The sequence below is a fragment of the Amphibalanus amphitrite genome, unplaced genomic scaffold (genome assembly GCF_019059575.1).
Source record: "Amphibalanus amphitrite isolate SeventyFive unplaced genomic scaffold, NRLGWU_Aamphi_draft 000774F_arrow, whole genome shotgun sequence".
Taxonomy (NCBI): domain Eukaryota; kingdom Metazoa; phylum Arthropoda; class Thecostraca; order Balanomorpha; family Balanidae; genus Amphibalanus; species Amphibalanus amphitrite.
The window spans coordinates 232,173-247,666 of record NW_024882268.1 but is presented as its reverse complement, the minus strand read 5'-3'; the positions used below and the strand labels follow the sequence as shown (position 1 = coordinate 247,666).

The following is a 15,494-nucleotide window of genomic DNA, read 5'->3' as shown; positions in this document are numbered from 1 at the left end:
AAACCGGCAAAAATCGTAAGTTTTTGACAAAATTATTTTTGTAGCCAAGGCCCAATGGTTGCTTCTGGTAATCACAAATCGTTTTCTTTATGCTCGCATTTCCAATTGAGTAATCTCTTCGGCATTTTTCCTTTCTGGTCCTAGGATTTGTTCAGATTCATCGCGGATGGGACTGCGTCTATCGTGTACTGTTTTCTCATGACATCATTTATATTACTGTTTCAGATAAACGGACGCAAGAACCGCGGTCGCCGCAGCGTGTCGTCGGAACACGACGGAGCATGGCAGGCACAGCGCGTTTCTGAACCTACCGACGCGCGGTCACCAAATCAGGTGAGCACCGCGCACTAATCGGGGCTGCTGGATTGCCGGACGGTTTCAGATTGGCACGGTTACATTAAAATGTCTTTTTAAGGCTTATTTTATTTCAGCGCATTAAGTTACACGTTATTGAAAAAAATGCACGCAACAGGCCAATGCTAATTTTGTGTAATACGCGGGGAGGGCAATGCTAAACGGTGATCTACAAAACCAATGAAACGGTGAGTCGTTATGTGACTACAATTTCATTTGCAGACTGCTCCCAATACCGACCAGCAAAACGATGAGCACCGCCATAGGAAACATCAGGAGAAACTGCTAAAGTCACACCCTGACAAGGACCATGACGCGTTATACGTTGTCATAAAGCTGGCGCAAGCAAAGAAGAAGGCGAAGATAGTTCGCCTGCAGCCAGCGCTGAAGGAATTACAGGTTAGTGTTTCTGATGTCAGGCCTTTAATTTAAGCACGACCCAGTATGCTCTGACATAATTGAACTTCTATTCATACCTTGCGATCGAAAGGTTTGAAGATATTTGTAATATATTCTCGGATATCAATATAAACCTGCACGATTTTCCTCGAACGTCGATCATGTAAAGTTTGCTGCTCAACGAACGATAATCACGTAAGACTTTACGCGATACTGTAAAGAGAGAAAGAAAAACGGGAAGATAACGGACTTATTTCTTTTTGCAGTATAACATCCACTACTCGATCGTCCCTGGTAAGAACTCTGATCGGTTCCTGCTGATGACGAGGAACGGCATCACCTCGCTGCACTTTGTGCATCACCAGCAGCACGCGGGTGTCTACGATCTGCTAATAGCCAGCAAGATGATCCACCAAGAGACCGGTCTTCCTGCCGACTACCAGCTCCACCTGCCCGTCAAAGTAGTGGTGGTAGAGTAGTGTGTCGCCGTGCCGCGCGTTTGCCATGTGGCCTTTTGTGCCGGTCGTTTGGGCCGAGTGCCGAGAGCGGAGATTTTTTACTAGCCAGTCAGCCGGTCAAACTGCCCGACCGGGCCGGCGTAGCCTAAGTTCAACTGTATGTGCCATTCGAGTCGTTTGACAGGAGCTCCGATGCGGCCGTCGCCGTCCACGTGTGACGCCGGTGTCAGGTCTGTGAGGTGGGCTGCGGGACTGAGATGGGTGGGTCGCGGCCGAGCCACTCAAGAAGCGGCTGCAACCCTCCTTCACGGGAGTTTCTGTGTTCGATCGAGACTTTGCAGTGTTAAATTTGTGCTGTTTTGTGTGCATGTTTCTGCAACGTCGAGGAGAAAGGAGAGATAGGATGAAAAGGAGGGGGAACTAATCAAAGAGCAGTCTCACCGTATGTAAATGACCAACTTTCCGGTCTATTGAATCACGATGACTCTCGACCAATTCAAATGCTACTCTTATTACTTAACGCTACATTACTTTATCAGACTGGTTTGATATAAAAGCGAGGTTTAAACAAGGCGACTGATCCATACACACTCGACAGTTTTGGCGACCTCGATGCCACACAAACGTTTAGGCCACCCGCGTCATATTTTAACGTCATGTATCGTCATTTTTTTACACGCATCAGTTTCCTCACGAAACTTGTCTCTGTATACTAAAATTTGCTTCGCTTGTGCCGTATGTTTAATAGAAATACAGTAACGTTTCGATAAATGCACGATAAATCCAGTCGCTCGACACTTCAAGAAGCTTACAGAGCCTGTTGCTAATTATGCACTGACCAATGACGTTGATGTAGTTAATGCCGTTATACCAGTTGCTGCACACCTTTCACTCATTAAATGCTACATATTTAGTTTACACATATCCTCTCTGGGACCACACGATGAACCCATCGGGACCAATGTTAGCGTCTATGTGGACTACTGGCAGATACGTCTTCAATCTATTCCAGCAAAATAAGCCCATTTTGAGTCCCTCAATCGAAGTCTTCCATGCTGTTTTATAATAGCTCCGACCGGTTGTATAGATACTGCCTGCCATTGTCTGATGTAGAATTATGCAGTTAATGAATTATGTATGAATGCATGTCTGTGTGCTCGCGCCGTGGATGTGTGCACATGTAATGACGTGTGCTGGTGCGGGTGCGGGCTTTGTGCGGACTGTGGAGTAAACAGAGAGAAGCCGAAGGTGCCTTGCGTGGGTCTTCTCTCGCTTGTTACCATGAAACTTGCCACCATATTTCCTCTTTCCATCTCTCTTCTCTTCTATGCCCCATTGCTGGAAGAATGGCTTAGATGTTGAAGAAAGATGTGATTGAGCTAAATCGAAACTGCCGCTATGCGATTCGCGTCGAGTGTTTGTCCAGTAGTTGCGTTTTCTAGTCCAGGTGGCAGAGCTAAGGTCACCGCGCACCGAGTGCTTCTGACTAGATCATTGTCACGAGTGACAGCTTTTAACGACTTTAGCATTGTTACTTTGTGACTAATACATCAAGCTTATTCATGTTTAGATGCGTGTGCGTGGAAAGATCCCGTGAAGACGGCTGAGAAGTGTTTGTGGATATTCACACGACGCGTGGCCGGATAGTGCGCTGTGGCTGGTCGTGGCTCGAGCGAGACTTGCCGGCGCCGACCGGCGTGTGGCGTGATTGGTTCTGTGCGTAAACGGGGTGAAATACGCGGATCGATGCATGTGCTGAGCCTGATGATTGTGTCCTCATGTGATAATACATGGGTGAACGGGACTTCAATCAACTTCAACCGCATCCAAGTAGAAAACAATGATTTTCGATATATGAACTATATCTATCAAAGCATCGGTTTGGGAAGGGGATGGTTGGTTGCCTTGGGGCGCCCTAATTACAAGGTTATATGAAAGCGTCGACTAAAACGACCAACGTGTAAACTCGGATGTCACAATACAATGCATTACAATCCAAGCCCGTCAAAAACTGTGTATGCGAACAGCTGCTGCTGGATAAATGAAACCGATTTTGATGAACATGAAACGGCGAAGGTCTGGACAATGGCAGCTCGCATGTCGCCCAGCTGTGCCTTGCTGCGCGCGCGAGCACCACTTCCACCGATAGTACCACCTCCAGCACCACTTCACCGGAGAACAGACAGTCCAACAGCCGCGGCCGAGCACACACTAAACGGCGTCCGGTGACGCCTCGTCGGCCGCCTGCCCGACCTCGGCGGCAGTGTCCGGTACCACTGCCGCCTCCCCCGCCCCGCCCGCAACCCCAGTCCCCTCCAACGCCTGTACAATATCGCCCCCGGGCTGCCCACCTGGTGAGGCGGCTCCGGCAGTCCTCTGAGCGTCGACACACTCCGGCTCGCCGGCTGGTTGGTCCGATACAACAGTCTCGTCGCCTGCCGGGTAATGGGCCACGCTTTCGTCCACCTCATGACCCAGGTGTCCCTCCGAAACGGTCGTCTCATCACCGAGATCAGAGTGCATGAAGCTGTCCTCTACCTCTAACACTGTCTCTTCTGATCTCTGATCGTTGGAAGCAGCCTCCTGTTTTTCGGCAGGGTAGTGGGCCACGCTTTCGTCCACTCCATGACCCATGTGTCTCTCAGAAACGGCTGTCTCATCTCCGAGATCAGAGTGGATGAGGCTGTCCTCAATCTCTAACTCGGTCTCTTCTGATCTCTCTTCGTTGGAGACGGGCAGCCCTTTTTCGGCAGGGAAGTGGGCTATGCTTTCGTCCACCTCATCGCCCAGGTGCCCCTGCGAAACGGTCGTCTCATCTCCCAGATCACAGTGGATGAAACTATCTTCTACCTCCAGTTCAGTTTCTTCCGATCTCTGTTCACTGGCAGCGGGCACCTCTTTGTCGGCAGGGTAGTGGGCCACGCTCTCGTTTATTTGTGAATAAACGACAGGTTCTTCAGAAACGCTTATTCCTTCGCCGGGAGGACAGTTGGCCACACTTTCACCCATCTCTGCATCAGTTCTCTCCTCCGAGACAGTGATCTCTTCGGTGGCAGGGAAGTGGGCCACACTCATGTCTACCTCTGAATCTGCATGTGCCTGGGAGACGACCGTCTCTTCGTGTGTAGAGTTGACCACACTGTCGTCTATTTGTGAATGCTCCTGGGAGACCTGGTCACAGTCGACCATGGACTCCTCTACAACCAAACCGGCGCGTTCCTCGGAAACAGAGACCTCTTCGCCAGCGTCACCAATGATGACATTTTCCTCAGCAATGTCACCACTGATGACCGGCGCAGCATCAGCGTTCTGATCATGTTGAACGATCATGTCGCCCTCTTGGGTGGCAGGTGTTTCAGATTGTCTGACGTCCTCGGCAGTTACGGAATCATCCACCTCATTGACAGCCGGCATGGCAGAGTTCTCCATATTCTCCTCAGGTACTGAATCAGGTCCGATAAACTCGTCAGAGTGGGATAGGTCCGGCACCACAACCTCCTCTTCTTGGCGTGTACCGTCGTCTCCCGTACTCTGTTGGCAGTCTGCATCCTCCACATCAACTTTCTGGATACTCCCTTGGTTGACGCCACCGGCCTGCGACACGATGACATGGTGCGGCGTCTGGTCGACCGGCTGCGACAGCAGGCCGTCCTGAGAGGACAGCTGCTGCGCCGCCGCATCGTCGTGTTCGACGGCGGAGAGCTCCATCGGCTGGGCGATCAGCTGCTGGCCGTGAGACTGCTGCAGCTCGTACAGCTGACTGTGCGACATGTCGGCCACGATCACCTCCTGGCCGCTGGCCAGCTCCGAGACGATCACGTGGCCCGGCGGCAGGTGGTCGGTCATGACGAACTGGCCGTGCCGCAGCTGCGCCAGGCTCACCGGCTGACCGTACGCCTGCGATACCACGGTCGGTAGCGTCTCGCCGGGAAGGTGCGGCAGGATCGAGGCCGGCTCGTCCAGTTCCGAGACGGTCACCTGTGAACTCGACACCGATATGCGCGACGAACCCACGCCGGGGCTGTGGGCGACCGATCGGCGCGGCGATGCAGTGGCCCGAGAGCCGAGCTGTGCACCCGACTTGGCTTTCTGAGGCGACACCAGCGTGTGCCCTATCTGGGACTCGGTCGTCTGCGGCGGGTCGATTTGCTGCAGGTCTGGCAGCACCGTTTCGCCCGCTGAGGCGCCGGGCCCGGGGTCTCCGGCCGCCGGCGCCACACGGACAGCGGCCGACCCGGCGTCCACGCTGGCCACCCCTCCACCGCTCACGGCGGTGACTGGCACCGTGTACTCGGTCACCTCCAGCACAGTGCCGTCTGAAACCACCGTGCCGGCGTCGGCGCCGTGGCCCTCGGCCGGCTGCAGCGCGATGTACGAGATCACGCCGTTCTCGTCCTCAACGGGCACTATGCCGGCCGGCAGCGTCATGTACTCGCCGTCCACGGCTAGACTCAGAGAGGTGGCCACGCTGTTGGCAACTGTCGACATGCTCTCTGCCTCGGAGCTCGGGTCTAAGGAGGCAGGGAGCGATATAGTCGCCTCCGGTCGCAGGGCGGCGTCCGGCTTATCCGGCGGCTGGCTGCGGCGACGGTCCGCAACCGTGGACACCACTTTGTGAACCGAGCGCATGTGCCCCTTCAGGTTGTAACTGCGCGAGAATGACATACCGCACAGCTCACACTTCCAGTCGAACTTTCGCTTGGGTTCCACTCCCTGACGGCAAGCGTTTGTACGCATGTGACCCTCCAGCAAGTTCAGGCTTTGATACACAACACCGCACTCCTTACACTTGTACTCCTTGCCGATTTTGTGCCTCCGCTGGCGATGTCTCGCCATCTCCGAGTCGCTGATGGCCTCGAAATCACACCGGTCGCACTTTGGGAAGGTGATGAAGCGAGGCGGCGGGATGCCGTGCTTGGTGTACTCGTGGTAGATCAGCTGGAGTTTTTTGGTGGCCGAGAAGCCGCACAGGTGGCAGGAGCCGGCGCTGCGGACGCCGCGCGTGTCGTGCACGTCGCGCAGGTGGGCGAAGTAGTCCATGACGGTGGCGAAGTCGATGGGATCGCCGGCCTGCACGCAGGCCGTGCAGGAGAGCGTGTTGAGGTCGATGACCGACTCGTCGCTGTGTTCCTCCTGGAAGTGTTTGGCCATCTGGTCGGCCCACCAGAAGTCGGCCTGCTTGCCGCGCCGGGCGCACAGCGAACAGGAGAGCGGCGTCTCCAGCGACTCGGATTGTTCGATGGCGACGGCGGCCTGCTCCTGGTCCTGCTCCTGCTGTTTCACCACCATGAACTCGGTGTGAGTCGGGGAGCCGGGTCCCGTCTGCGTCACCAGACGAACCTGCCGAACAAACATGCGCTGGTTGAAAATGCCGATAGTTTAACATCAACTGTTTTTAGAATCACCTGGCGAGTAATTCGCCATGGGACGACCGGGATTCCACTATCGTCACATTCCCATCGGGCAGTCAGGCAGCCGTGAAAATATCTATAAATGGAGAAGATTATTATAGGCTCTTGTTTTAAAAATGCTTAGCATTTAAGTCAAGCAGTGTATTGACCTCCACAATGCGATCTTATTCAAGTATGAAAACGAAATGGCATTTCCCGAAGACGTCAGTGGCCAGCGTCTTTTTTTTTGTATCACCAAATGTGCACGGCATGTCTATGAAACTAAGTGTGTGGTTGTATTTACCCGAGCCCAGGGTGTACGAAACATATTTACTTATGTCTTGAAGCCTTCCCTATAATTAAGTTCATCTTAGCTCTATTGCTACCCAAATGCTGTAAGGAATTGGTACCCCTCGTTATAGCGCCGAGCCGCGAACTGACCTTGACGCTCTGGCCGCCCTGCAGCAGCTCCGGGTGCTGTTTGAGCAGCTGGCTGACCAGTTCGGACGTGTCGCCCATGTCCTGCACGGTCAGCGTCAGCTGAGAGCTCTCCGAGAACTGGACGCGCTTCTTGCCGCTGCCTGTCGACGGCGTCGGCTCCTGTTTGAGGATGGGCCGCGGCCGGCTGGGCGTGGTCGGCTCGGCCGGCTGCGCGCCGCCGCCCTCCACCAGTCGCGCCCGCTCCTGCTGCTGCTCGTAGTACTCGCGCTCGTCCCCCCGCGGGTCGTCTACAGTCTGCTCGGCAGGCTCGGTCGGCTCCAGTTTGGGCCGCTTGGGCGGCGCGCTGTCCGCCGCCGGGCGCTTCACCGGCGTCTGGCGCAGGTGCTCGAACATGGCGTCCCCGCTGCCGGCCGGCTCCGGCAGCGGCTCCACCTTGGGTCGCATCAGGGTCGGATCGGGCAGGCCCAGTCCGCCCAGATCGTCCGACTCCGGCATCTCGAACCGCGACGGCCGCGCGTCCTCGGGGGGTTCCGCCGCACGGATAATTCTGCACAAACAGACGGCGCAAGTACCACCGTCAGCATCACACACGCACGCACGGCCAGGCCACGATACGTGGATATAGCCAATGTCATGTGCACTACATGGTAGACAGGTGGAGCTGGGCCAAACACAAGACAAATGTCATTAAGACTCATTATCAAAGGAAGGATGATTAAGCTTTAACCTAAACATGTCGGTGTAAAGCACCAAGGATTATCATTGTTATCGTTCTTTTTTTTTAACTAGTAAGCCCGCATACTAACCTTCGGGACGACTTAGAAAAAGAATGTAGGTACAAACTGTCTTCAAAACAAGGAGAGCAAACAAGAACCAAAAAATAGGGATCGTGCCAAAATGAATTTTTTTCCATGAGCATCATGACATAAGCTTAGTGAATAACAAAGAAAATCGATTCCAAGTCCGTGAGACCTGGTGCGTATGAATAAACTGACCTGCGGCTGGCAGCCAGCTGCGAGTTGGTCTGGTATCCGGGGCCTTTCTGTCCAGGGCTGCGCGGCTGGTGGTAGCCGAGTGGCGGACGGCCGCGGCGCGTCTTCAGGCCGGCCGATACGGACGCCTCGGCGCTGCTCATCTGTGCCTCCAACAGCCGGATCAGGATCTGCAGCTTCAGCAGCTTGGCCGTGCTGTACAGCATGTCCACGCTGAACGGCGCATCCAGACGGCCCGTGTACACGAACCTGGGGTCAGGGGGCGAGCCGGCGCGTCAGAACGGCAGTCAATGGCGTCTCCCAATGCGGCGTTTATATAGTCAGCCTGCAGCCAAGCCTACAACGCGTTCCCCCGACGAAAATCAACGTCAATCGATCATTAACTGAACAAGGCAATGTTTTGAGTAATGCGTAAAACGTGTTGGGGAGGTAATTCAGCATCATGATCCTTATTGAGGCGACATACAAAGTTCATATATCACAATCGGGTCAAGTCGCCTTCGCCTATCAATAAATGAGATACAGCCAATATAAAATGTGTAGGTACTTTTGAAATGTAATTCAAACTTATCTGAGTCATGACCTCTGAAACGTAACATTCTCAAGATCAAAATAAGACATTCATCTCCGAAACGGACGAAATGATTAACGGTCTCACAATGTATAAACATAGGCAACCTCATTTCAACTTACTTGAGGATGATACCCATGGCAGTAGAGCTGATCTGGGGCGGCATTTTCAAAATCTTCGGCCCGGACGTCTTTCCCTTGAGAAGATTGGTGAAAAACGGCGTGCAGGCATGCAGAATTAGACTGTGTGCCTGCCGACAGCGAGAGACAAAGTGATGAGGGGCTGTTCAGTGCTCGGTCCGGTCTGGGTCGGTCTAACGCTATTTGTCTGTGCGAAATGGCCTACAATGGTCTGACCAGGCTCCAGGCGCGACTCTAAGTTTGAAAACACACAGTCTGAGATCGCCGTAGGTTATTTCTAAAAACAATACTCAGGTTATCCCAATATCACCGATATTTTGGAAGTTGAACCTGTTCCAGCAAATGCATTTATCATCAGACGAGCATTGAACGAAGGCGCTCATTTCATCAATACATCACTACAAACAATGCCTTATTTTTAACCACAATATAAAACGGACACGTTGCATCAAAATTGCATTCACCTACGGCGTCCTGGTCAGCCCTACCTTGAGGTCGGCGTGAGGAAAGCGCAGCGTTAGGTCACAGTGCTCCTGTTTGTCGTAGAGCGCCTCGATACGCTGCGCCAGGAAGTTGCCCCAGTTGTCCACGCGGATTGGCTTGTCGGCCATATCCGAGACGATACGGATGGACGTCGAGCCCTGCCTGCCTCTTGAGCACGCCATGGCAGCGGCGCGGTCCGGCGGCGGCGGTCACCAGCGCTCCCCGATCACTGGAGGAGGCGAGTCGCGGCCTGAAACACTGAACACACGCACCAAACTGTCAGAGTATGTCATCACACGCCTATGCTGACTGGGTGTTCAAGGCTTCAAGAACTGATAAGACCTCGATCTGTAAAACTCCTTGTGGCCTGGAGTTGTACTCAACTCGGTGTCCGGAATCAAGAAGAAGGTCGGTGCGGTGTTCATTAAGACACAACTTATTTGTACATACTTATTTTTGAACAGAATTCAACAAATCGTTGGGGAGACTGTTCCAGTCATTTATTGTTTTGACTGAGAAGGCGTACCGCCGGATTCTGGATTTTGTTTTTGATTTTGCCGGTTTCAACAGGTGACTCGGCAAAAAAGACGGTGTTGAAAGTCGAAGAGACCAATCTATCCCCCCAGCTCATCTCCTGTCAATATCCTGCAGCCCTGCAGTGATATCAACGCTCATTTGGCCGAAACTAGGGCCTAGCCCAGTGGACAACAATGCTGTTTGGATATCAACTGAGTGGAACCTGCAGGTACCCAGCAGATGGTTGGGGGGGGGGGGGAGGAGGAGGATAAACCATATCATTTACAGTTACATATTGCCATACAAATTGTCATAGCTATGGATACCTAGGTATGCAGCAGTCACATGCCAGCTTAGGGAAATATGAACTTGTTAAGTTCTTCTTGTAGCTCAGTTAGTAGGTAGAGCATGGAACGTTGAAGCAAACACTGGACTCCGGTTGAAGCATTTAACCCGCGCTGCGCTGGTGATCTGAGATCCCCTCCGTGTCGCGCTGGAGGGGAGGGGGGCATTTTCACGCCCCCGTCTAACTCGGCTCCTGGTTCACCTAGCGACAAATGGCATTCGAAAGAGCGTAAAAAAATACGAAGAAAACATTTCAGCCATTTTTTAGGTCAGGTCAGAGTTCAGGTCGCCAGAGGTCATCAAAGGTCAAATTTTGGCTATTTCAACAATTTTCGAAAACCTGACTCATAACTCAGGAACCAATAGAGCTACAGCGGCGCAGAAAAGCGTATTAGATATCTCTTTCAACGCTCTTTCGCTGGCATACTCTATCAGATTTGACCTCAAGTCGACGGTTTAGCCTCCAGAGGCCAAACATTCTACAATAGCCGTTTTACGAAAAATGTTTTCTGTAATAACTAATAAGTTAACTTTTGACTCAAGAGAGTCACGACATTGTTTTTGCCAGCATCGTGCTCCTCTCGTCGAGACACGTCGAATGATTTATAAGTTGAACTTAAAAGGTCATTATAAAAATTTGACCTCGGATAAAGCCTAAAGGTCACCTGACTGGAACAGGTCATGCATATCAGTCAATCCATATCGTCGAGCTTAACGCAAGTGAGGTGTTTTCACCGCTCTACCATGTCTCTAACAAAAGTTATAAAAAAAAACAGATGGGGACCTTTCATGACCTAAGATGACCTCAGGGGCACAGAGAGGGGTCACGAGTGCAATTTTCCGATTCAACATGGCATGGTTACCCATAAAATAATGTTTGAGTGTTTAGAACGACGTTCATCCAAAAGAGGAGCATTTCAATTTTCTCCCATTAACTTATAATGGAGAGGTTGCAAAATTGATCTGACCTTAGGTCACATATATCAGAATTCCTAGATAAACATTTTATACATACTGTTACTCTTATCAATCGCTGAAAGTTCCAAACAATAATTCAGTTGGTGTAGATATAGCCAACATTGGAACTTTTTACGAGGTAGGGTTACTTGACGCGACCTGTGACCTGACCTTGAGCGACCCGAGTCTGAAATTTTCACAACATGTGCAGAAAAGATGTATGAACAAGTGTACCAAAAACCGTCACGCTTTTCAGATATTTACAACAACAAAAAAAACCTGAGGGGGCGTTTGACACCCCAGGTCACTCAGGCGATCCATATATGAAAGTCCTGACAGGGATGATCTACGATGGGCGAGAGCAGCCTCAGCCAGTTAAAGTCAGTGGGTGGGATGGACAAAGTCCAACGATAATGGGCATGTTCAACTTTATTATCTTTATCCTCCCCCTGTCTAAAATATTGTCTAGGGATCAGGACCTGTTCAACAAGGTAGTTAGCGTGGGCTCTGGCTCTTTAGCACGGGCCCTGCTGGGGGTTCTGGATTTCCCTGCCCTGCTGGGGGGGGGGGGGGGGTGTTTGAACACCCCCCCTTCTAACGCGGCTCCTGGGCCACGTAGTGATATGCGGAAGGCGGGGTTGGAAAGAGCGCCAAAAATGAAGAACGAAAACACTTCAGTCACTTCTTTGCTCAGGTCAAAGGTCAGGCCACCAGAAGTCATTGACGGCAAAATTTCGCCGCTTTTTAGGTCGTATGTGGGCAATTTCCAAGAAGCCAACGCATAACACGAGAACCAATAGAGCTGCAGCGCCGCGGAAAAGCGGATTCGATGGCCCTATTAACGCTCTTTCTATGTGTTGCTCTCAAATTTGACCTAGCGTTAACGGTTTTGCCTGCAGGGGGTAAAAACCGCCAAAAAACCAATTTTTCGGAAAGTTTTTATGCAATAACTTTTGACTCAAGCCTTGCACGAGCTTGCATTTACCAGCATCGTATTCCTCTCGTCAAGACGCATCAAATGAACTATAAATTGACCTTGAAAGGTCAACTTGAAAATATGACCTCGGGTTAAGGTCATCAAAGGGTCATGTTGCATATCAGTCGATCTGTAGCGTCGAGCTTAACCCGCGCCGGGCCGAGGGGTGTTTGAACACCCCTGCGGTTTTTCGCAGATACCTCAAAAACGATGGCGCTCCGCGCCGCCGTTTTTAGCACACCTGTTCATGCATCTTTTCCGCACATTGAAAACTTTATGAGGTCAGGTCACTTGAAGTGACCTAGTGACCTGACCATAAATAACCTTTGTCTGCAATTTACACAACATGTGTAGAATTCATGTATGGTAATTGGTAAGTTGTGCCAAAACCACAGGAGGGTGTTCAACCTCCCCCTCCCACAGCAGGGTGCAGGTTAATCTGTTCATTGAAACATTCAAACCAACCAAGCACAAAAAATTGATTGCACAATTGGAGCAGATAAACCCCTGTCTGTATTAGCATTGGGCGGCCATAAAGCAGGCTTCACACTTTGTTTTTGCAGCCAAAGAGAGGTGCTACACCCAGAAATGTATGTTATATAGGTTGTAGGTTTTAGGTTGAGGGTTGTAGGTTAGTGTTAGGTTAGGTGAGGTTAGGTAGCTAAGGTAAGTTTTAGTTTGGTTAGAAAGAAGCATCTCTAGGTAAAGCACCTCTCCTTGGTTGAAAAACAAGTGTGATACCTGCTTTATGACTACCTTAGCATTATCCCAGCCATTTACTATGAGGGTGTTGGTGTGGGATGTCGACCATTTGACCTTTGGTCGAGCTACAGCTTCGCAAAAAAAAACAAGCGTGTTGCCTGTGATGATGGGAAGTTGACGATACTAAACTTTAACGTCCTTTGATTTCAGGTGACCTTCCAGGTCAGGTCATTGATCCAAAAGTCAGGAAAATTGGGACCTGCATCCCAGGAAGATGCCAGATTGGGACGACGGAGATATTATAGACCAAAACAAACCTAACCTAACCTGACCTAACCTTACCTACAACCTACAAACCTACAACCTACAAACCTAGGTATCGGTAACCCTGTGGCCTTGGCATCACCGGTAGTGTTTTCGTTAAGGTTAAGGTTTCCTGTATAAGGCCGCCGTGCCAAGCCGAAGCATGCTGTGACGTCACTGGGTAAGAGAAGATAACGTACCACGCTATCAGTATCGACTGAGGAGACTATAGACTCGGACCGACTCAGGCAGACTCAAACTGACTCGACCGACTCAAATCGATTCTGATCAACTCAGACAAACTCCGAATGTTTCAGACAGACTCAGGCGGACTCAAACCGACTCAGGCAGACTCGGACCGATTTAGATCGACTCAAACCGACTCAGAACGACTCAAACTGACTCAGACTGACTCAACCGACTCAAATCGATTCCGATCGACTCAAACAGACTCAGCACGACTCAAACCGACTCAGGCAGACTCAAACTGACTCGACCGACTCAAATCTATTCCGATCGATTCAAACAGACTCAGCACGACTCAAACCGACTCAGGCAGACTCAGACCGATTTAGATCGACTCAGACCGACTCAGATAGACTCAGAACGACTCAAACTGACTCAGACCGACTCAACCGACTCAAATCGATTCCGATCGACTCAAACAGACTCAGCACGACTCAAACCGACTCAGGCAGACTCTAACTGACTCGACCGACTCAAACCGATTCAGATCGACTCAGACCGACTCAGATAGACTCAGAACGACTCAGACCGACTAAGACCGACTCAAATCGATTCCGGTCGACTAAGAGAGACTCAGAATGACTCAGACAGACTCAGGGAGACCCAAACCGACTCAGGCAGACTCAAACCGATTTAGATCGACTCAGACCGATTCATATCGACTCAGACCGACTCAGATAGACTCAGAACGACTCAACCGACTCAAATCGATTCCGATCGACTCAGAACGACTCAGACATACTCAGGCAGACTCAAACCGACTCAATCGACTCAAACCGATTTAGACCGACTCAGACAGACCCATCAGTTTGACCTGAATCATCAGACCTGAATCAGTTTGAGTCGGTTGAGTCAGTTTGAGTCTGTCTGAGTCGTTCTGAGTCTGTCTGAGTCGATCGGAATCGATTTGAGTCGGTTGAGTCGGTCTTAGTCAGTTTGAGTCGCTCTGAGTCTATCTGAGACGGTCTGAGTCGATCTGAATCCGTCTGAGTCTGCCTGACTCAGTTTGAGTCTGCCTGAGTTGGTTTGAGTCTGTCTGAGTCTGTCCGAGTCATTCTGAGTCTGTCTGAGTCGCTCAGAATCGGTTTGAGTCAGTGGTTAGGTCAGTATGAGTCGATTTGAGTTGTTCTGAGTCTATCTGAGTCGGTCTGAGTCGATCTGAATTGGTCTGAGTCAACCTGAATTAGTCTGAGTCTGCCTGAGCTGGCTTGAGTGCCTGAGTCTGTCTGAGTTATTCTGAGTGAGTCGGTCTGAGTCAATCAGAACAATTTGAGTCGGCTAAGTCGTTCTGAATCAGTTTGAGTCATTCTGAGTTTATCTGAGTCAGTCTGAGTCGATCGGAATCGGTCTGAATCTGCCTGAGTCATTCTGTGTCTGTCTGAGTCGATCAGAATCGATTTGAGTCGATCGGAATCGATTCGAGTCAGTTAAATTGGTCTGAGTCAGTTTGAGTTGGTCTGAGTCGATCTGAATCAATTAGAGTTGGTTGAGTCAGTTTGAGTCTGCCTGAGTCTTTCTGAGTCTGTCTGAGTCGATCGGAATCAATTTGAGTTGGTTGAGTTGGTCTGAGTCAGTTTGAGTCATTTTGATTCGGACTGAGTCGATCTGAATCGGTTTGAGTCAGTCGAGACAGTTTGAGTCTGCCTGAGTCTATAGTCTCAGTCGAAACTGATAACGTGGTACGTTATCTTCTCTTACCCACTGATGTCACAGCATGCTTCGGCTTGGCACAGCGTCCTAATACAGGAAACCTTAACCTTTTGCGAAAACACTACCGGTGACGCCAGGCCAGGGTTACTGATACCCAAACATTCAACCTACAAACCTACAACCTACCCTACAAACCTACAACCCTACACCAACAACAGTATCTGGCATCTTCCTGGGACACCAGACTTACTTATACCGAACTTCTTAGTGTAACATTTTTTTTGCTCATAGCATTTTTTTTTAGCCTCCCCCTACCCCAAACCCAGCCTAACCATTGCAATTTGACAGCGCAGTAAAGGTTGACCAGCTCATATATAGAAAATGTAGCATAGGTACCTTAGTAAATTTTCAAATTGACCACCAAAGCACTACAACTTAAATCTCGCACAAAAACAAAACAACTAAGAAAATAACTAACAAAACAAGCATCCGTAGAACAGTGGGGGGCGCCATCACGCCGCAGCGATGGAATAAAAACACTGCAAGATTCTGCGGAAGAACTAAAACGCAG

At 50.7% G+C, this 15,494-nt stretch overlaps 2 protein-coding genes across 4 annotated transcripts in view; one reads left to right on the top strand and one right to left on the bottom strand.

Moving 5' to 3' along the window:
- Window positions 1–3,015, top strand: part of LOC122365938 (fibrillin-2-like) — a 34,699-nt gene extending 31,684 nt beyond the window's left edge. For both annotated transcript variants that reach the window (XM_043337594.1, XM_043337595.1), the window contains 3 exons: window positions 226–333; window positions 577–753; window positions 1,020–3,015. In XM_043337594.1, the coding sequence (XP_043193529.1) occupies window positions 226–333; window positions 577–753; window positions 1,020–1,232 (498 nt within the window). In that variant the 3' untranslated portion in view covers window positions 1,233–3,015. The remainder of the gene's footprint in view (window positions 1–225; window positions 334–576; window positions 754–1,019) is intronic.
- A 40-nt stretch (window positions 3,016–3,055) lies between these two features.
- Window positions 3,056–15,445, bottom strand: LOC122365939. Of its 2 annotated transcripts, none has more exons than XM_043337596.1 (6): window positions 15,402–15,445; window positions 9,234–9,486; window positions 8,728–8,855; window positions 8,038–8,283; window positions 7,043–7,589; window positions 3,056–6,551 (listed from the first exon to the last, which is right to left on the bottom strand). In XM_043337596.1, exons 2-6 carry the CDS (start codon window positions 9,408–9,410, stop codon window positions 3,423–3,425), a joined length of 4,227 nt encoding a protein of 1,408 aa, XP_043193531.1. In that variant the 5' UTR covers window positions 9,411–9,486; window positions 15,402–15,445; the 3' UTR covers window positions 3,056–3,422. The 2 variants fall into 2 exon arrangements, with proteins under 2 accessions (XP_043193531.1, XP_043193532.1); XM_043337597.1 differs by having other exon boundaries at window positions 15,320–15,444.
- Window positions 15,446–15,494: the final 49 nt, after the last annotated feature.